This window comes from Entelurus aequoreus, linkage group LG10, assembly GCF_033978785.1.
Source record: "Entelurus aequoreus isolate RoL-2023_Sb linkage group LG10, RoL_Eaeq_v1.1, whole genome shotgun sequence".
Taxonomy (NCBI): Eukaryota; Metazoa; Chordata; class Actinopteri; order Syngnathiformes; family Syngnathidae; genus Entelurus; species Entelurus aequoreus.
In genome coordinates this window covers 9682065-9704948 of record NC_084740.1, presented here as the reverse complement: position 1 = coordinate 9704948, position 22884 = coordinate 9682065, and the positions used below count along the sequence as shown (strand labels likewise).

Genomic DNA, 22884 nt, shown 5'->3' with positions numbered 1-22884 from the left:
CTTCGGTAATAGCACCATTCCCAAATTATGTCGGCTCTATTGATAAACTCACTAACAACTTTGACGATGCCTTGCGCGAAATTATTGATAGTATAGCACCGCTAAAGCAAAAAAGGGCCCCTAAAAGGCGCACCCCATGGTTTACAGAAGAAATTAGAGCTCATAAATTATCATGTAGAAAACTGGAACGCAAATGGCGCGCGACTAAACTTGAGGTTTTCCATCAAGCATGGAGTAATAGTTTAATAACTTATAAACGCATGCTTACCTTAGCTAAAGCTAAATACTACTCAAATCTCATCCGCCTCAACAAAAACGATCCTAAATTTCTGTTTAGTACAGTAGCATCGCTAACCCAACAAGGGACTCCTCCCAGTAGCTCCACCCACTCGGCAGATGATTTTATGAATTTCTTTAATAAGAAAATTGAACTCATTAGAAAGGAGATTAAAGACAACGCATCCCAGCTACAACTGGGCTCTATTAACACAAATACGACTGTATATACGACGGACACTGCCCTCCAAAATAGTCTCTCTATTTTTGATGAAATAACATTAGAGGAATTATTACAGCGTGTAAGTGGGATAAAACAAACAACATGTTTACTTGACCCACTTCCTGGGAAACTTATCAAGGAACTGTTTGTATTATTAGGTCCATCAGTGTTAAATATTATAAACTTATCACTTTCCTCCGGCACTGTTCCCCTAGCATTCAAAAAAGCGGTTATTCATCCTCTGCTCAAAAGACCTAACCTCGATCCTGACCTCATGGTAAACTACCGACCGGTCTCCCACCTTCCGTTTATTTCCAAAATTCTCGAAAAAACTGTTGCACAGCAGCTAAATGAACACTTAGTGACTAACAATCTCTGTGAACCTTTTCAATCCGGTTTCAGGGCAAATCACTCTACGGAGACAGCCCTCGCAAAAATGACTAATGATCTATTGCTAACGATGGATTCTGATGCGTCATCTATGTTGCTGCTTCTTGATCTTAGCGCCGCTTTCGATACTGTCGATCATAATATTTTATTAGAGCGTATCAAAACACGTATTGGTATGTCAGACTTAGCCTTGTCTTGGTTTAACTCTTATCTTACTGACAGGATGCAGTGCGTCTCCCATAACAATGTGACCTCGGACTATGTCAAGGTAACGTGCGGAGTTCCCCAGGGTTCGGTTCTTGGCCCTGCACTCTTTAGTATTTACATGCTGCCGCTGGGTGACATCATACGCAAGTACGGTGTTAGCTTTCACTGCTATGCTGATGACACCCAACTCTACATGCCCCTAAAGCTGACCAACACGCCGGACTGTAGTCAGCTGGAGGCGTGTCTTAATGAAATTAAACAATGGATGTCCGCTAACTTTTTGCAACTCAACGCTAAGAAAACGGAAATGCTGATTATCGGTCCTGCTAGACACCAACATCTATTTAATAATACCACCTTAACATTTGACAACCAAACAATTAAACAAGGAGACTCGGTAAAGAATCTGGGTATTATCTTCGACCCAACTCTCTCGTTTGAGTCACACATTAAGAGTGTTACTAAAACGGCCTTCTTTCATCTCCGTAATATCGCTAAAATTCGTTCCATCTTGTCCACTAGCGACGCTGAGATCATTATTCATGCGTTCGTTACGTCTCGTCTCGATTACTGTAACGTATTATTTTCGGGCCTCCCTATGTCTAGCATTAAAAGATTACAGTTGGTACAAAATGCGGCTGCAAGGCTTTTGACAAAAACAAGAAAGTTTGATCATATTACGCCTATACTGGCTCACTTGCACTGGCTTCCTGTGCACTTAAGATGCGACTTTAAGGTTTTACTACTTACGTATAAAATATTACACGGTTTAGCTCCAGCCTATCTCGCCGATTGTATTGTACCATATGTCCCGACAAGAAATCTGCGTTCAAAGAACTCCGGCTTATTAGTGATTCCCAGAGCCAAAAAAAAGTCTGCGGGCTATAGAGCGTTTTCTATTCGGGCTCCAGTACTCTGGAATGCCCTCCCGGTAACAGTTAGAGATGCTACCTCAGTAGAAGCATTTAAGTCCCATCTTAAAACTCATTTGTATAATCTAGCCTTTAAATAGACCCCCCCTTTTTTAGACCAGTTGATCTGCCGTTTCTTTTCTTCTCTCCTCTTCTCCCCTGTCCCTTGCGAGGGGGAGTTGCATAGGTCCGGTGGCCATGGATGAAGTGCTGGCTGTCCAGAGCCGGGACCCCGGGTGGACCACTAGCCTGTGCATCGGTTGGGGACATCTCTGCGCTGCTGACCCGTCTCCGCTCGGGATGGTTTCCTGTTGGCCCCGCTGTGGACTGGACTCCCGCTGATGTGTTGGATCCACTGTGGACTGGACTTTCACAATGTTATGTCAGACCCACTCGACATCCGTTGCTTTCGGTCTCCCCTAGAGGGGGGGGGTTACCCACATATGCGGTCCTCTCCAAGGTTTCTCATAGTCATTCGCCGACGTCCCACTGGGGTGAGTTTTTCCTTGCCCGTATGTGGGCTCTGTACCGAGGATGTCGTTGTGGCTTGTACAGCCCTTTGAGACACTTGTGATTTAGGGCTATATAAATAAACATTGATTGATTGATTGATAGCCCAGGAGGCACAATACATTAAAATAACATTGACAACCAACTCAAACTTAACGTTGGAACAACATGCTTTTTGACGTCGTGTAATCAATGTTGGGTTATGACCTTGAGTCGACCATTGAAATTTGGTCATTTTCCATCTAATATGTTACAGCACATGTACAACGTTGAAACAACATTCTTTTCGACAACAATTATTTAATGTCAGGTTGGTACGTTGATTTGACCATTGAAATTTGGTCATTTTCCAACTACTATTTTACAGCAGATATACAACGTTGAAACAACATTCTTTTTGACAGTGTTTATTCAATGTCTGGTTGTGACGTTGATTTGACCATTGGAATTTGGTCATTTCCCAACCAACAACATGGATCCAACGTTAGACACCAACGTTGTATCAATGTCTTGTGCCTGCTGAGAAATAACACAACACTGCCGATCGTCATCCATATTATACTTGTGTAGGCACTGTACCTCATTGGGTAAGACGTACGTAGTCTAATTTTATAATATTTAGATTATTAAAAAATGTTTTTCCTAACTTTAACTATTTAATCAATCTTTTAATAATGTAGGTCCAGATATAGCATTGTCATGCCTAAATAAAGAAATAAGACAAAGAAGACAAATTGTTTCCTCTTACTGAACATTTTCGACACACTTTAAAAAAAACATTTCTGTGCAATGAACTCTGCATGCAAATTCAAAAAACTTTCAACATTTATGGGGTTTGTTGCTTTTTATCAAATAATATACCATAGCAACATGTTCAATTTAAGCAGCAATTTTACATAATTTATGTGCTTAAACTAAAAAAGTATAACAAGCCAAGAAAAACAAGCAGTATTCACTTGAGGATTGATGGGGAGGGCACATTGGCTGCTGAGGTCCTCATAAAAGGTCAGAACCCCGGGTCGGTGTTGCAACAGGGAAGGGGAGGGTGGCTCGCAATGGGTTGGTTCATTATGATCATGTTCAACCTGCTGGTGATGACAAAGTCAGAGAACCAAACTTGCAAACTGATTGGGCACACAGGCTACTTGGAGTTCTCAAAGGAAGGAGATCTTCTCATAGGAGGGATTTTCTCCATGACAAGCACGCGAACTCTCATAGATAACGACTACGAGGCAGCCCCGCATTATTACTGTAAAGCGTGAGTAAATATGCATCGAAGTGTAGAACTGTATTATATGTTGACAATATTCAAAAGTTTAACACTTGAAATGATTTACAGTTTGAATGACAGAGAACTGAAGTTTGCCCGCACAGTGATGTTCACAGTGGAGGAGGTCAACAGGAACGCTGATATCCTTCCAGGGATACGTCTGGGATATCGTCTGTACAATGGCTGTGGGAGCGAAAACCTGATACGAGCATCGGTAGAAGCTGTAAGCCGGGAGGAGTCCGAATGCAGCGACCGGATTCAGGCCCTGCTTGGCCACTCTTCATCCGGGATTAGTGAGGACATCAACCTTATTCTGAGCCCGATGTCCATTCCACAGGTAAGAAGAAATGCTTCAACTGGGTTTGGATATAAATATTTCACAAAAATTTAAAAATCTTTTTTTCATCTCAAGGTCAGCCATCTTTCAACGTGTGCATGTTTGTCAGATAAGAAACGGTTCCCCACGTTCTTCAGAACGGTGCCAAGTGACCGCTTCCAGGTGCTGGGCCTGGTGCAGCTGATGAAGTATTTTGACTGGCGTTGGGTAGGGATCATTCATTCTGTGGGCTCGTACTCAGATCAGGGCACAGCGGAATTCTCGAAAGAAGCATTGAGAGAGGACATCTGCGTTGAATATCGACTGCCTTACTCCAAGTCCTCCACAAAGAAGTGGAACACCATCATGAAGGCCATGAGGGAATCCTCATCCAGTGTTGTCATTCTGTTTATGTCCTTATCTTACACCAAGTCCTTCTTGTCCAAAATGGAAAGTTACAACATAACTGGTAAACAGTTGATTGGAAGCGAGGCTTGGATCACACAACAGGAACTTGCTTCCGTGGAAAGAAATCATATTTTACAAGGGGCGATGGGCTTTGCGCTCCCTGAGACATCCATTCCCGGGCTGGGACAGTTTTTACTCGATTTGAAGCCATCTGACGAGCCTCAGAGCAGTTTAATTAGGGCTTTCTGGGAGAAGTTCTTTGACTGCAGCTTCTCTCCCTCAAACACTTCAATCCTGTGCACTGGTGCTGAAGACCTGAACATGGTCGCCAGTGACTACACTGACGTGACACACTTTAGAGAGGAGAATAATGTGTACAAAGCTGTGTACTTGGTTGCATATGCACTTGGCGAGTTGATGAAATGTGACAATGGTGCTAATCCCACCACAGGAAAGCCCTGTGTAAAGAAGAACGAGGTTCTCCCCAGAATGGTAAAAATATAACCTGACATTCTATTTTTGGTGTTCATTTTCTACAACATGCTTACATTAAATGTCTTTTGAGGTTTTGGAGCACATCGGACATGTGAATTTTACAACCCAGAATGGAGCCAAGGTGTTCTTTGATGAAAATGGAGACTCTGTGGCCCAGTACGACTTAGTCAACTGGCACTTGAGAGATGACGGCTCCGTCCAGATCATTACAATCGGCCAGTATGACACGTCTTTTCCAGAAGGGAGAAAGCTCAAGTTGAATAATGATGCTAACATCGCATGGATTGGGAACAGCAGCGAGGTAAAAAAGTGACAGACCCGATGGACCTTTTTTACATTAGTGCTTCCTATTCCCGCTATGTTTTTCCCTTGCCAGGTGCCAAGGTCTGTGTGTAGGGAACCGTGTCCTCTAGGGACGCGCAAGGCCGTGAATAACAACAAGCCTGTGTGTTGTTTTGACTGCTTTGAGTGCCCGGAGGGAACAATAAGCAATCAGACAGGTGAGTTGAACTTCAAAGTGGAGTGTGTTGCGTCTGTTTAAGCATGTTTAACTTATCATACGTCATCTTCTTCCCAGATTCTCCCAAATGTGTGGCATGTCCTCCGGAATTCTGGCCCAATGAAAAGAAAGACATTTGCCTTCCAAAACCAAAAGAGTACCTTTCTCACCAAGAGCTCATGGGTGCGCTTTTAACCGCGTTCAGCTGTGTGGGTGTGTTCTTATCTTTTCTGACATCGCTCATATTTCTAACCCATAAAGAGACTCCCATCGTCAAAGCCAACAACTCAGAGCTGAGCTTCCTACTGCTCATCTCCCTGAAACTGTGTTTCCTCTGCTCTCTGACCTTCATCGGCCGGCCCACCGAATGGTCCTGCATGCTGCGCCACACAGCCTTCGGCATAACCTTCGTGCTGTGCATCTCCTGTGTCCTGGGGAAAACTATAGTGGTGCTGATGGCTTTCCGGGCCACACTTCCTGGCAAAAATGTCATGAGACTGTTTGGGCCTGTCAAGCAAAGGCTCAGTGTTCTCATTCTCACCCTGGTCCAAGTTATGTTCTGTATCATTTGGCTGTGTACAAACCCACCTTTTCCAGCCAGGAATCTGCAATACTATAAAGAGAAGATCATCTTAGAATGTGCAATAGGGTCAGCGATTGGATTCTGGGGTGTGCTTGGTTACATTGGATTTCTTGCCCTCCTGTGTTTTATTCTTGCTTTTCTGTCCAGGAATCTGCCAGACAGTTTTAATGAAGCCAAACTGATCACATTTAGCATGTTGATTTTCTGTGCAGTCTGGATCACCTTCATCCCGGCATATGTCAGCTCCCCTGGCAAGTTTACTGTTGCTGTGGAAATTTTTGCAATCCTGGCCTCCAGTTTTGGTTTGTTGCTTTGTATATTCGTTCCAAAGTGCTATATCATTGTTTTCAGGCCAGAGCGCAACTCCAAGAAATATCTTATGGGAAAAATACCACCAAGGACCCTTTAGGTCGCTTAAGTCAAATACTAGATGTGTACAATTTAGTCTGATACCAGTTTGTATGGTGGTTCAGGTGCTAAATGTTTTAAAAACAAAAAAGTATATTGCATTCATTACTTTTTAGATCCTTTATAAATGTGATTTGTAGACATAGAAAAAAAATGTTGGCCAGCAGGAAACACTTTTGTATTTATAAATCATCTTGGGGAAAATATTGAAAACTTAGGATAGGATAGAATAGACTTTACCTAGGGGCAGCACGGTGGAACAGGGTTTGGTGCTTATGCCCCACAACTGAGTTCAATCCCGATCTTTCTGTGTGGAGTTTGCATGATCTCCCTGTGACTGCGTGGGTTCCCTCCGGGTACTCCGGCTTCCTCCCATCTCCAAAAAACACGCACCTGGGTATACGTTGATTGGCAACACTAAAGTGGCCCTAGTGTGTGAATGTGAGTGTGAATGTTGTCTGTCTATATGTGTGAGTTGGCGACTTGTCCAGGGTGTACCCCGCCTTCCGCCCGAATGCAGCTGAGATAGGCTCCAGCACCCCCCCGCGACCCCGAAAGAGACAAGGGTTAGAAAAATGGATGGCCGTGCGTTTCCAACCTAGGCCTTCAGTGATGTCCAATTTTAACGATTACCTCTCAAAATACCATAATTGATGTCACCACATGACCATTGCTGGAGAAATACTATACAGGAACACATTTACGCACTGCTGGTCATTGAAACACCTCAAAAGTGTACAAAACTGGTTATTTTCTGGCGTCTTTAAAAATCAATAAAAACACACCAGCATGTGATACTGTCAAAATTAAAAAGTGAAAAAATCAAATATTTGAACTCACAATTTGTAGCACCTATTCGACGCCGTATAAGGCATTGGTACCCGGCTTATTTAAGTGGAAATGGCAGGCGTTTACCCATTTCATTGCCAGAACAGCTGTGCTAGCTTCCGGGGTTCACTGACATCGTCTCACAAGATGTAGTTTCTCTTTGAATATCCTTCTTGAAAATGGCCTCGCAAATATATATATATGCCACCTAATCAACGTTTTGTTCTCCTTCTCTGCTATCTCGAACTGGCTACGGCGCAACACTTCCTGCTTCCTGCTAAATTAAGACTTATGCATGGATACTCATGAGCTTTTGAATGACAAGTGAGTATCCATTCATAGTCTCGTTAACATCAGGCTACCTAGATAGGCTACTGTCAACAACTTCTGATCTGATTGGCTATCGCAACTCTCTCCACTCTATGTGTTCTCAAATTCATCCGCCAACAGTCCCGGTGAGTATCCAATCACAGGACGCGAAAATGTCACGTTCAATGTTGTTAGGCCAGCTAGAAGTCCTTACTGACAACAACTTGTGATCTGATTGGCTATCGCAATTATCTATCAACTGTATGTGCCCGTTCAGTTACAGTGCACGGACGCCCGCATTGTTGATTCTGAAGGCCTCGGGCAGATTTCGTACAGCATGGCAACATAAACTAGCTGAATTCTGATTGGATACAAATTAAAACTAAAGACAACAGCATTGGAACGAGCTTAATATGACACGATGAGAATATGAATACTTTAAGATATTTAGGGAAAGTAAATTAAAAAATTATTGTATCTTTAATTATGATCATGAATTCTGGTTATGTTAGGCCAGCAGAGAAGGCCTTGCTGGCCCTGATGGCACACCACAGACTTTACCCCACAATAAGGCAATGTAATGGTTGCAGTGCAGATTCAAAAAGTCCACCAAAAAAGGGTAAAAAAACCCCACATGAAAACAGGAAGGAAACATTAAGTTAAAGTTAAAGTACCACTAGGTGTGGTGAAAATTACTCTCTGCATTTGACCCATCCCTTTGTTCTACCCCCTGGGAGGTGAGGGGAGCAGTGAGCAGCAGCGGTGGGCGCGTTTGAGAATAATTTTAGTGATTTAACCCCCAATTCCAACCGTTGATGCTGAGTGCGAAGCTGTGAGGTAATTTTTTTTTTTAAATAAATGTTTTTATTGTATTTGACAGGTATTACAATATACAATAGAACAGTAATCACATTTTCCCCTTTTTTTTCCCACCCACTTCCAAGAACAGCAACCCAACACATACCCCATACACACAACCCCCCCCCCCCCCCCCCCATACCCCCCCAGGTCCTACATAAGTTAAAGGTACAGTCACAAATGGAAAATAATTAGTACATCACTTTCTTCTCAACATAGGCAGATAGTAAATATACACCCAGAATACATGTAAATAAAAAAAAAATTTTAAAATTAAAAAATTAAAAAGGAAGCTGGTTTGTGAAAGGTGAACTTTTCATGTGTCCTATAGCGTCTTTAATTTAGCTATGTAGTCAACCACACCGCCCCAAACAGAATAAAACTTCCCAGGTGCCCCCCTAAGATTGAACTTTATTTTCTCCAGATCTAAATAAATCATAAGGTCTTTAAGCCATAAGGAGGCTTTGGGGCAAAATGGTGACTTCCACTCCAGCAAAATCCTCCTACGTGCTAATAAGGATGCAAAGGCGATACTATCCTTAAATTTTCTCCTTATTTGGGGATCTGATACCGTCCCAAAAATGGCCATTTCTTCACATGGTGTCAGGTTTAAATCCAATGCCTTAGCAAGGTGTTTGAAAATAGTTAGACCAAAACATATGCGTCATATTTGCAGGTGACATGTGACATCTGTTACAAGTATCCGAGATATTGGGGTACATTTTCGAGAGTTTGGAATTAGTGAAATAAATACGGTGGACAACCTTGAATGGTATTAAATTAAGCCTTGAACAGGATGTACTGTTGTTAATTTGGGTTAAGGCAGAATCCCAATCTCCATCATCTATAGATCTGCCAAGCTCTTCTTCCCTCTGATTTTATCAAGAGACGTTTTACTAAACTGGGATATTAAGATGTAGATTTTGGAGATTAGGCCTTTCTGAATTGTGGGAATATCTAAAATTGAGTCAATTAGCGAATTAGGTGGAGTATTAGGGAAAAATAGACTATTTGATTTAACAAAATTACGAACTTGAAAGTATCGAAATAGGTGAGATTTTGGTAGGTCAAATTTTTTACACAGTTCACTGAAACTAGCGAAGACATCATCAATATATAAGTCCTTTAGCCTGCTAAGGCTTTACTGCTTCCATAGAGAAAACGCTACATCCGTGCTAGGAGGGAGGAAGAGGTGGTTATTATGAATGGGGCTGTGGTTGGATAAGCCCTGCAGGCCGAAAGTATTTCTAAATTGAGACCAGATTCTAAGGGTAGAAATGACGATTGGACTACAAGTAAATTGGGATGGTCGATAAGGTAATTTTGATGTAAGCAGATCCAAGAGAGAGGTAGAACAGGAACTAGCTTCAGACTTACACCAGATTAATTCAGGTTCTTGGATCCAGAGAGTCCCTTTGTGTATGTTAGCTGCCCAATAGTAGTATTTTAGATTAGGGAGTGATAAACCACCTACGGACATATGCCTTTGCAGGAACTCTCTTCTAATCCTGGTTGTCTTGCCTTTCCATATAAAGGATTAAATTAGTTTGTTTATTATGCAAAAAAAGGAATTGGGTAAAAAGATAGGCAAACATTGAAATAGATACAAAAATCGAGGAAGCACATTCATTTTGATGCAGTTTACCCTGCCAGCAATAGTTATGTGTAAATCATTCCATCTATCCAAATCTAATTTAAGTTTGTCGATTAGAGGTGGAAAATTGTACTTGTAGAGAGCTGGTAGCTTGCGACAAATATGTACACCTAAGTACTTGAAGCTATTCCTGGACATCTTAAATGGGAAATATCCATCAGGGATCTCAAGGGCCAAATTATTCACAGGGAAGCATTCACTCTTAGCGAAATTCAATTTATAGCCAGAGAATGATCCAAAATTGTTTAGCAATTCAATAATCTTTGGAATGGTAGAGATTGGATTAGATATAAACAATAGTAAATCATCCGTGTATAAAGAATGTGTGTGTTCTAGACCGCATCCATGGATTCCTTTACTGATACCGGCCGATTTAAGAGCAATGGACAAGGGTTCGATTGCAGTAACAAATAACAATGGGCTTAGAGGGCACCCCTGGCGTGTACCTCTGCCAAGTGTGAAAAATTGGGATAACATCCCATTTGTGCTTACGGCAGCCCTAGGAGAAGAGTATAGAAGTGCTATCCAAGATATTTATTTAGACCCAATGTTGAACCTCTTTAAGACCTCCAATAAATATCCCCACTGCACCCTGTCGAAAGCTTTATCTGCATCCAAAGAGACCACCACTCCTGGCGTCTCCTCGGATGCTGGAGAAAAAATAATGTTAAGAAGGCTACGAATGTTGGAAAAAGAGTGCCGGTTTTTCATGGTCAGGTGATATGATTTTTGGTAAAATTGATTCAAGGCGAAGGGCCAGTGCTTTAGCTAAAATCTTATAATCAGCGTTTAAAAGAGAGATGGGACGGTAAGAACTACAGTCAGAATCAACTTTGCCCGGTTTTAGTAATAAAGTTATTGACGCTTCGGTGAGAGTTCGAGGCAAGGTACCCTGGTCCAGAGAGTCATTGTACATATTTAAAAGGAGAGGAGTCAGTTTATCTGAGAATTTTTTATAAAACTCTATAGGATAGCCATCTGGGCCAGGGGGGCCTTGCCGCTCTGCATTAATTTAATTGAATCTACAATTTCCCGGATTACTAAAGGTTGATCCAAAGCGCTCTCTTGAGTAGTAGCTATGGATGGAAATTTCAAGTTATCCAGGAAACTCAACATGATTGTTTTATCAGCAGCACATTGTGAAGTATATAGTTCAGAGTAGAATGATTTGAAGGTGTCATTAATGACTGAAGGAATGACTGTAAGTTCATCTGTGAGGGTTCTGATTTGTCGAATTTGCCGAGATGCTGACTGGCTTTTAATTTGGCGTGATAGATGGCGCCCTGCCTGCCTTCTCACCGTGCTCGTACAGGAAGCCACGCGATCGTAAGAGTAATTTTTCAGTTTCTTGTGTTGACAATAAATTATAGTTCATTTGCAGATTTTGTCTACCTTTAACCAGATCAGGACATGGAGATACTGATAGTTGTCTGTCCAATTCTGTTATACTTTCCATGAGCTGCTCCTGTTTTTGTCTTCTCAATTTGTTTTGTCTTGCTGAATAAGAAATAATCTCTCCCCGGACTACCACCTTTAATGTTTCCCAGAGTAAAGACGGGGATATGGGAGTAGAGTTGTTGGTGACAAGAAAATCATCTATCACTTTGGAAATTGTTTTGCAGAATCCGTCATCATTGAGTAATGTGCAATTAAACCTCCATGGAGTCTGCGTTTTTTTAAAGAGTGTAAGCGAAAGATCAAGTGACAATGGAGCATTGTCAGATATCACTATTGTTGAATATTCTACATTATCGACAGCCGGAAGGAGATTATCATCTATGAAAAAGTAGTCAATCCTTGAAAAAGTTTTATAGACCTGAGAATAAAAAGAGAATTGTTTTTTATCTGGGTAACGAAAGCGCCACGGGTCCACACTTCCTATTTGACCCATGAGTTTTGAAATTGTTTTGGCCATTTTAATTGGGGGGCCCTGCCTTGGACTAGATTTGTCTAGCAACGGGTCTATTGCACAGTTCAGGTTCCCCCCCCCCCCCAATATTAAACGATGGGAACTGAGGTCTGGCAAAAATGAAAACACTTTCCTAATAAATGCTTCATCATCCCAATTGGGTGCATAAAGGTTGGCAAGGACAACAGACATAATATTAAGAGAACCCGAGACTATTACAAAACGACCTTGATGGTCAGTTATAACATTTGTTGGGCTAAACTGGATTATTTTGTGTAGTAAAATAGCTGTGCCCCTTGCTTTGCTGCTAAAATTCGAGTGAAAAGATTGTCCAACCCATGAGGCCTTTAATCTATGGTGATCCTTAGTGGTCAGATGAGTCTCTTGTAGGAAAGCAATTTCAGTTTTAAGGTGTTTTAAATGGGAAAATACTCTACCTCTTTTAACTGGGCCATTGATCCCTTTAACGTTCCAAGAAACAAATCTCAAGCAAGATAACCCTTTTTTGTTTGTATTAGCCATAATCACATTTGTAAAAAATATGGTGAGATGACATGTTGTCTGTCTATATGGAATTAACATACAGATAAGACTAAAAGAAAAGACAAATTTGTAGGACCTAACACACAAAACCCCCCCCCAAAAAAACCCATAGAAACAAAGAACAAATATACACTCCTAAACCACCCTAAGCTTGTCCTAAGAACTAGAACTAGCAGCGGGACACCATGAACTCTGTTACTTCCGTATGACATTAATCTGTGAACTAATATCACCGAGCAGATAGGGCTCCTGTATCTGCTAATGTGTCTATAATGTACAGTAGGTGACACTTAAGTAGGAATAAGCAAAAAAAAAAGATGCATTGCAGAAATTGACCAACAAATATAACCATACCTCAAATAAGTTGCACAACAGGATGATTAGTTGCCTGCAAGCCTGGATAAACAATGTCCATTGTTTTTCTGACGCACCCGTTAATGTCCTCTTCAACGTACTTTTGGCCTGAAACGTCTTCCATACAAAGTCATCTTCCACTAACCTGTGGGAGCGATGCGCTCGTCGTAGAAGACCTGGGATTTTTGGGGAGAATCAAAGTACAAGTTTTCATTTCTGAAGGATACCAAATTGTCATTCCTTTCAGGTAGAGCGCATTTTTGACGGGGTTGAAAGCAGCTCCTTTCTTGGCCAAAGCAGGGCTGATGTCCGGGTAAACTCTCAGCTCAGTGCCGCGGTAATCCAATTTATGTTGTCTGGCCCATCTGAAAACTTTTTCTTTCTCCTGGAAACGGAGGAATTTAACGATGAAAGTCTGCGGTTTTCCAGTGCCAGCATCCAGTGGTCTGGGACAGAGGGAGCGGTGAGCTCTCTCTATCTCCGGTGGGCTGCTGAACACATCAGGACCCGCTATCGCCATTAACAAGTCAGATGCAAATTTGGTCGGATCCTGCTCCTTCTCGCTTCCCTCTGGGATGTTGATAATCCTCAAATTAGAGCGGCGGGACCGGTTTTCGAGGTCGTCCACTCGTTCCAGGAACACCGTAGTTTGGGACTGCAGAGACTTCACAGCGGCTTCCATCTCTGTGAGTTTTACACCCCCATACCATCACACATGCTGGCTTTTCAACTTTGCGCCTATAACAATCCGGATGGTTTTTTTCCTCTTTGGTCCGGAGGACACGACGTCCACAGTTTCCAAAAACAATTTGAAATGTGGACTCGTCAGACCACAGAACACTTTTCCACTTTGTATCAGTCCATCTTAGATGAGCTCAGGCCCAGCGAAGCCGACGGCGTTTCTGGGTGTTGTTGATAAACGGTTTTCGCTTTGCATAGGAGAGTTTTAACTTGCACTTACAGATGTAGCGACCAACTGTAGTTACTGACAGTGGGTTTCTGAAGTGTTCCTGAGCCCATGTGGTGATATCCTTTACACACGGATGTCGCTTGTTGATGCAGTACAGCCTGAGGGATCGAAGGTCACGGGCTTAGCTGCTTACGTGCAGTGAATTCTCCAGATTCTCTGAACCCTTTGATGATATTACGGACCATAGATGGTGAAATCCCTAAATTCCTTGCAATAGCTGGTTGAGAAAGGTTTTTCTTAAACTGTTCAAGAATTTGCTCACGCATTTGTTGACAAAGTGGTGACCCTCGCCCCATCCTTGTTTGTGAATGACTGAGCATTTCATGGAATCTACTTTTATACCCAATCATGGCACCCACCTGTTCCCAATTTGCCTGTTCACCTGTGAGATGTTCCAAATAAGTGTTTGATGAGCATTCCTCAACTTTATCAGTATTTATTGCCACCTTTCCCAACTTCTTTGTCACGTGTTGCTGGCATCAAATTCTAAAGTTAATGATTATTTGCAAAAAAAAAATGTTTATCAGTTTGAACATCAAATATGTTGTCATTGTAGCATATTCAATTGAATATGGGTTGAAAATGATTTGCAAATCATTGTATTCCGTTTATATTTACATCCAACACAATTTCCCAACTCATATGGAAACGGGGTTTGTAGTATTTATTTCTATTTAAAAAATGGTTTGAATGTTTGATAATTTATTTTTGCATAATTAGACAATATTTCAGTTAACATAATTTGGAGTAAATATTTTTTTTTTCTCCCAAAAAAACAAAAAAGAAGAATACATTTAGTAAGAAAAGTGACAGTACTTTATTGATACATATTATTTCCAGGCTTTCGAGGACCAATTAAAATGAAGTGGCGGGCCACATCTGGCCCCCCCGGCCTTGAATTTGACCCCTGTGACTTAGGGTTATGAGGACTACTTGATTATTTGGGGTCCATACATGCTTTTTACTGCTGTAATATGTTAATTCCCGACTGGGGCAGTAATAAAAACGGCTATTGGTCTAGTCTCCTTTTAATGTAAGCCTGAAAACATTCTATTTAAATATGGTTGTGTTCTTCTTTTAGTATCTTTAGCCACAGCCAACTCTTTTTTATTGCGTATCTTGTGTGCACATTGCCGACCAATGTATGATTGCGGCGCCCTGTGGGGATTAAAGCCACTGGTTATGAAGCAAACAACTACAGCATTTGCATCCAGCACAGTTACTATAAGAGCAGAATCGGTGTCTCTCTGGAACAATGTAGAACAAACATGCTGGGCAGAACCATCCTCGTGTCCTTGTCTATTTTGCACTTTGATACAGCATGTGGTTGCGTGCTATTAGGCAGGTTCAACATGCCAAGTCTTCTAAAAAGGGGGGACATAATGATTGGCGGCATTTTTCCTGTTTTTAACAAAGAGATAGCCAGCATTTCTACTTTTGATCAGAAGCCTTCTGGAGTCAGATGTGCTGGGTGAGTTTGATACCATCTGACTAGTCCATCTACCATACACAGTCGCACTTTTTTAACCATGTGTGAATTACTAAAACCATTTTAGGTTTGACCTGCGAGTTTTTCGATGGACTCAAGTGCTGGCATTTGCAATTGAAGAGATCAACGAAGATACCGTGCTCCTGCCAAACATATCACTGGGATACCGGATCCTGGACTCATGTGCATCTCCTACTAACACTTTACGAGCTGCACTATCGCTGGCTGGAGGAGAAGAGGAGACAGAACCAGGCGTGTCTTGTCTCCCGGCCATATCGGCCCTGATAGCCGAGTCTGGATCATCCCAGTCTCTGGCCGTAGCAGGGACACTCGGACCGTTTCAATTACCAATTGTAAGAGTTTCAATTTGGTCCTAAATCATTGCTCGGTCATATCTGAAGTGGTTACATTTCTGTGTGATCTCTATTTGTTTTGTCTTGTAGGTGAGCTACTTCTCAACATGTGCCTGTTTGAGTGACAGATCAAAGTATCCATCATTTTTTCGAACAATTCCCAGTGACTATTTCCAGGCAAAAGCTTTGGCAGCTCTGGTTAAACGGTTTGGCTGGCGGTGGATTGGAGCTATACAGTCTGACAATGACTACGGGCGTCACGGGGTCCTCGCCTTCAAGCAAGAGGTTAAAAAGCTCGGTGTTTGTATTGCATTCGTTGGGACAATTCTGCGTACATACCCTGTGGAAAAGATCAAGGCTGTTGTAGAAATGATCAAAGAATCAGGTATTAAAGTTGTTCTTGCGTTTGTGCCTGAGGGTGACTTTTACCCTTTAATGACAGAAATGGTTAAACAGAACATCACAGGGATCCAGTGGATTGCCAGCGAGGCCTGGATAACGGCTCCTCGACCCTCCACACCGGAAATCTATCAAGCTTTCGGGGGAGCTCTCGGCTTTGTCGTGCAGAAGATGGCCATTCCTAAACTGAAACCTTTTCTCACGGGCATCAACCCTTATAAAGATGCAAGTTCTGCCTTTGTGAGGGAATTCTGGAAGAGTATGGTGGGTTGCAAAGTTGTTTTACCTGGGGAGCACGCCGACGACTCGCATGCAATATGCGCAGGCAATGAGACAATAATTAACTCCCAGGACGTTTTCTTCAACGTCACTCAGCTCAGGGTGTCCTATAATGTGTACAAGGCAGTTTATGCCGTTGCACAAGCTCTGCATCAACTGATTTTCTGCCAAGCAGTTGGTAAAAAAACAGCTCAACCATGTTTGAACTTAGCAGACATTCAGCCAAAACAGGTAAGAGTGCAAAAACTTCTATTTAAATCAGGATTTCCAACTTCCTCCCAGTCCAAAAATTTGTATATTAGGTTCACTGAATACAAAATACATTTAAGATATGGATGGATTTCTGTCCATAGTGTACTTTGTCACTTGCCCTATGTAAGACGACACCGACGTTAGGCTCTCTGTGACTTTGCGCCAGCTGAATATTACAGAAAATGGATGATCATTTAACACCTTGTCTTTCTGCTTTATCTGAGGTGACTGATCACCTCCAAAGGGTGAGCTTTAAAAATAAATTTGGTGACAACGTCTTCTTTGATGAAAATGGCGACCCCCCGGCTTCTTATGACCTCATCAACTGGCAGCTCAGAGACGGGCAGGTCCAACATGTAACACTGGGGCACTTTGCCTCAACTGCTAATGGCAACTACGAGCTCAGCATCCGTGAGAGGGACATAGTGTGGAGGACTGGCAACACGGTGATCCAATATCATTTTTTATTGACGACAAACAGTCGCGATCAAAAGTTTACATACACTTGTAAAGAATCAATCAATCTATCAATCAATGTTTATTTATATAGCCCTAAATCACAAGTGTCTCAAAGGGCTGTACAAGCCACAACGACATCCTCGGTACAGAGCCCACATACGGGCAAGGAAAAACTCACCCCAGTGGGACGTCGGTGAATGACTATGAGAAACCTTGGAGAGGACCGCATATGTGGGTAACCCCCCCCCCCCCCCCCCCCTCTAGGGGAGACCGAAAGCAATGGATGTCGAGTGGGTCTGACATAACATTGTGAAAGTCCAGTCCACAGTGGATCCAACACATCAGCGGGAGTCCAGTCCACAGCGGGGCCAACAGGAAACCATCCCGAGCGGAGACGGGTCAGCAGCGCAGAGATGTCCCCAACCGATGCACAGGCTAGTGGTCCACCCGGGGTCCCGACTCTGGACAGCCAGCACTTCATCCATGGCCACCGGACCTATGCAACTCCCCCTCGCAAGGGACAGGGGAGAAGAGGAGAGAAGAAAAGAAACGGCAGATCAACTGGTCTAAAAAAGGGGGGTCTATTTAAAGGCTAGATTATACAAATGAGTTTTAAGATGGGACTTAAATGCTTCTACTGAGGTAGCATCTCTAACTGTTACCGGGAGGGCATTCCAGAGTACTGGAGCCCGAAAAGAAAACGCTCTATAGCCCGCAGACTTTTTTTTGGCTCTGGGAATCACTAATAAGCCGGAGTTCTTTGAACGCAGATTTCTTGTCGGGACATATGGTACAATACAATCGGCGAGATAGGCTGGAGCTAAACCGTGTAGTATTTTATACGTAAGTAGTAAAACCTTAAAGTTGCATCTTAAGTGCACAGGAAGCCAGTGCAGGTGAGCCAGTATAGGCGTAATATGATCAAACTTTCTTGTTTTTGTCAAAAGCCTTGCAGCCGCATTTTGTACCAACTGTAATCTTTTAATGCTAGACATAGGGAGACCCGAAAATAATACGTTACAGTCGTCGTCGTCGGCGGTCACTCGAAACGAGTATGACTGTCCTCCGTAGGGTCTTAGGGTGGATTCCCTATATGGAGGACGCCTGTGCGTGGAATCTTTTAATGTGGGGAGACTGGTGCACGGTCAGCCACCACACAGTCCTTGGCATTGAGCGGGCCAGGGTCCAGTGGCATGGAGACCAAGACGACTGGGGACCCGTCTTTGCTGCAGCCTTCATCCGCCTTCCCAGCCGTTGTGGTGCATTCCGCTGCCGCCATCTTCCGCCTGGTCCACCGTTGAGGCGGTTTTCACTATTCGCCCATAGCTGGGGTTATTTACCCATAGCTGGGACAGGGGTTGACTGGGCACCAGGGCATGTCCACACACCGGTGGGCCTGCATGCCCCGTCTCTGGGGCCCCCTGCTGCTCCGAGATCCCGTACAACTTAGCCTGGAACCGCGAGGTTCCAGTTACCGTGTGTGGCCACGAGGAGGCATGTACGAGTCTTGACAATGGAGAGGCTATGTACCGGCTGAGGAGGCTTATGCACTCGGCTCCTCTTTTCGCCCTCTGAGACAGAGGGCTAGCCGGCGGCACTAGCTGAAAGCAATAAGTATCAGGCAGAAGCAGCATGCAGCATAGCAAGCAAAAGCGGCATGCAGCATGCACTAACTACAGGTACTACTACTCCAAGGCTACTGCACTAGACGCATCACATCGCCCTGTGCGATGTTTTCTGCACACACACACGTTACGTTATTACGTTACAGTAATCGAGACGAGACGTAACGAACGCATGAATAATGATCTCAGCGTCGCTAGTGGACAAGATGGAACGAATTTTAGCGATATTACGGAGATGAAAGAAGGCCGTTTTAGTAACACTCTTTATGTGTGACTCAAACGAGAGAGTTGGGTCGAAGATAATACCCAGATTCTTTACCGAGTCGCCTTGTTTAATTGTTTGGTTGTCAAATGTTAAGGTGGTATTATTAAATAGATGTTGGTGTCTAGCAGGACCGATAATCAGCATTTCCGTTTTCTTAGCGTTGAGTTGCAAAAAGTTAGCGGACATCCATTGTTTAATTTCATTAAGACACGCCTCCAGCTGACTACAGTCCGGCGTGTTGGTCATAATGTCATGGATGTCTTGAGTTTCCAATCATTTCTACAACTCTTATTTTTTGTGAGAGTGATTGGAGCACATACTTGTTGGTCACAAAAAACATTCATGAAGTTTGGGTATTTTATGAATTTATTATGGGTATATACTGAAAATGTGACCAAATCTGCTGGGTCAAAAGTATACATACAGCAATGTTAATATTTGGTTACATGTCCCTTGGCAAGTTAAACGTGTGGACAATGCTGAAAAAACAAGTCAATGTCAGAAAACCAACACATTTAGCTGAACTGCACCAATTTTGTCAAGAGGAGTGGTCAAAAATTCAACCAGAAGCTTGTGGATGGCTACCAAAAGTGCCTTATTGCAGTGAAACTTGCCAACGGACATGTAACCAAATATGAACATTGCTGTATGTATACAGATTTGGTCACATTTTCAGTAGACCCATAATAAATTCATAAAAGAACCAAACTTCATGAATGTTTTTTTGTGACCAACAAGTATGTGCTCCAATCACTCTATCACAAAAAAATAAGAGTTGTAGAAATGATTGGAAACTCAAGACAGCCATGACATTATGTCCTTCACAAGTGTATGTAAACTTTTGACCACGACTGTATATCTCTCAGCTGTGTACTTGATTCAATTTAATGGAGTACTTTTTTTCTTCAGGTTCCAATATCGGTGTGCTCTGTAGAATGTCCACTGGGGACCAGGAAAGCTCAAATAAAGGGTAAACCTATCTGCTGTTTCGACTGCATCCCATGTCCTGATGGTACTATAGCCAACACAACAGGTGATTGTATCAACATGTGTTACTCGTCCAGGATCATTTCAGAAGTAAAATCCAATCGTTGCTGTCCAACAGGTGCAGCAGATTGCATAGCTTGTAAAAAAGAGTTCTGGTCCAATGAGAGGAGGACTGAGTGCATTCCAAAAACAACAGAGTTCCTGACCTATTACGAGCCGATGGGCATAGCTCTGACGGTTGTGTCCCTGATGGGGGCCTCACTGTCTATGGCCACCATGCTCATCTTCATCTGCTACAGGAACACACCAGTCGTAAAGGCCAGCAACTCGGAGCTGAGCATCTTCTTGTTGTTTTCTCTCTTTTTGTGCTTTCTCTGTCCTCTCACGTTTATCGGCGAACCCACAGTGTGGGCATGCATGCTGCGCCACACCGCTTTTGGAGTGACATTTGCTCTGTGTATTTCCTGCATCTTGGGCAAGACCATCGTGGTCGTGACGGCTTTTAAAGCCTCCTTTCCCGGCAGCAAAGTAGCAGGGAAGTTTGGTCCGATGCAGCAACGGGTCATAGTTTGCTGCTGCACTCTCGTACAAATACTGATATGTGTGCTTTGGCTAAAAATAAGCCCCCCCTTTCCCGCCTTGGTTTTCAAGCACAGTAATAAGAAAATCATTTTAGAATGCAACACCGGTTCTGAAGCAGCGTTCTATGCTGTGCTGGGTTACATAGCTTTACTCTCGATTATATGTTTGATTCTGGCATTTCTGGCAAGAAAGCTGCCTGATAACTTTAATGAGGCCAAATTTATTACATTTAGCATGCTGATATTCTGTGCGGTCTGGATCGCCTTCATCCCAGCATATGTCAGCTCTCCTGGGAAGTTTACTGTTGCCGTGGAGATATTTGCCATTTTGTCCTCAGCTTTCAGTTTACTTTTCAGCATTTTCGCACCTAAATGTTACATAATATTAATAAAGCCCGAAAAGAACACCAAAAAGCATGTCATGGGAAAAATGTTTAATGTGGGTCAATGAATATTTTAGATCGATACAATAATGAGATGTGTTACTGTTGGCATTAGGCAAGTGTGTTAAGAAGTCAAATGTTAAGGTTCCGTTGACATTGACCCTCAATCTCGTTACCCTGCGTAATGACAATAAAGCTGATTCTGATTCTGATTCTGATTCTGACATTGATATTGATATGCTATAGGTAAAATAACATTAAAGCACTAAAAATGTTCAATTTTTTTTTTTTTTACATCAGAATTACACTACCGTTTAAAAGTTTGGGGTCACATTGAAATGTCCTTATTTTCAATGAAGATAACTTTAAACTAGTCTTAACTTTAAAGAAATACACCCTATACATTGCTAATGTGGTAAATGACTATTCTAGCTGCAAATGTCTGGTTTTTGGTGCAATATCTACATAGGTGTATAGAGGCCCATTTCCAGCAACTATCACTCCAGTGTTCTAATGGTACAATGTGTTTGCTCATTGGCTCAGAAGGCTAATTGGTGATTAGAAAACCCTTGTGCAATCATGTTCACACATCTGAAAACAGTTTAGCTCGTTACAGAAGCTACAAAACTGACCTTCCTTTGAGCAGATTGAGTTTCTGGAGCATCACATTTGTGGGGTCAATTAAACGCTCAAAATGGCCAGAAAACGAGAACTTTCATCTGAAACTCGACAGTCTATTCTTGTTCTTAGAAATGAAGGCTATTCCACAAAATTGTTTGAGTGACCCCAAACTTTTGAACGGTAGTGTATATTAATGCACTTTTTTCCATTTTGCCCGTGCTTGTAGTCTGCATTAGTTTGCAAGGTGTTTCTAATAATAATAATAATAATAATAATAATAATAATAATAATAATAATAGACTTAGACTTAGACAAAATGTAATAATCCACAAGGGAAATTGTTACACACAGTAGCTCAGTTACAAAGGATAGAAAGTGTAAGGATGGAAAAGATAATGCGGGTATAAAGTAGACTAAAAATGTACCGTATTAGCAATATAAAAAATAACATGTAATATTTACATATTACAGTATATATACAGTATATGATATATACTGATATATTATATGATATTATATTTTTTTATAATATATACAATATATAACAATTACCATGTACAATATTACAGTATATGTAACAGCTGCAGCATAGTTTGGCCGGCTTTCCGGATCAGTTTGTCAATCCGGTTTAAGTCCCTTTTGCTGGTGCTGCTCCCCCAACAAACCACTGCAAAGTACAGGGCACTGGCCACAACAGACTGATAAAAGATCTCCAACAGCTTGCGGCACACATTAAAGGACGTAAGCTTCCTCAGGAAAAAGAGTCTGCTCATGCCCTTCTTGTATACAGCTTTGCTGTTGTCCTTCCAGTCCAGTCTGCTGTGTTGTAATACCAACAATAATGATGATAATAATAATAAAATATAAGCACGGAACGCTCACTTTTCCTGTAATGCCCTTTTAGCCTTCATTTCAGTACTGTTATTGCACTGGAGAATAATACAATCTGTTGATCAACTTGACATGCATTTGCATCACTGAACTCTGCTAAGCAATGTGGTCTACATACAACACACAAAGACAAAGATATGTTTCAAAGGGCCAATTTGTTTCAGGCCAGAACAAATTGACAAAACTATTTTAAATAGCTGCAACATAACATACATAAGTAACAAACAGCATAATAACAACATAGCTGTAAACCAAGGAAAGCACACACTACATACACAAAGCCTAACCAGGCGGTTTTTTCTCTCAAGGAATTCTGAAATAAAATCATGTCTGAAGCCCAGAACACTCTACACATTTCCCAAGTTTTAGTTTAGAGATA

At 42.2% G+C, this 22884-nt stretch overlaps 2 protein-coding genes across 2 annotated transcripts; both read left to right on the top strand.

Annotated features, from left to right (window-relative positions):
* The first annotated feature begins 3483 nt into the window (after positions 1-3483).
* LOC133659104 (extracellular calcium-sensing receptor-like) lies at positions 3484-6497 on the top strand. The gene is made up of 7 exons (XM_062061839.1): positions 3484-3492; positions 3552-3775; positions 3857-4124; positions 4200-5003; positions 5077-5307; positions 5383-5506; positions 5584-6497. Exons 1-7 carry the CDS (start codon positions 3484-3486, stop codon positions 6495-6497), a joined length of 2574 nt encoding a protein of 857 aa, XP_061917823.1.
* Positions 6498-15303: 8806 nt separating this feature from the next.
* On the top strand, positions 15304-21177 carry LOC133658217 (extracellular calcium-sensing receptor-like). Its single transcript, XM_062059994.1, has 6 exons — positions 15304-15392; positions 15478-15763; positions 15854-16426; positions 16918-17040; positions 19952-20075; positions 20154-21177. The coding sequence occupies exons 1-6, from the start codon at positions 15304-15306 to the stop codon at positions 21059-21061; spliced, it is 2103 nt and encodes a 700-aa protein (XP_061915978.1). The 3' UTR covers positions 21062-21177.
* The last annotated feature ends 1707 nt before the right edge of the window (positions 21178-22884 follow it).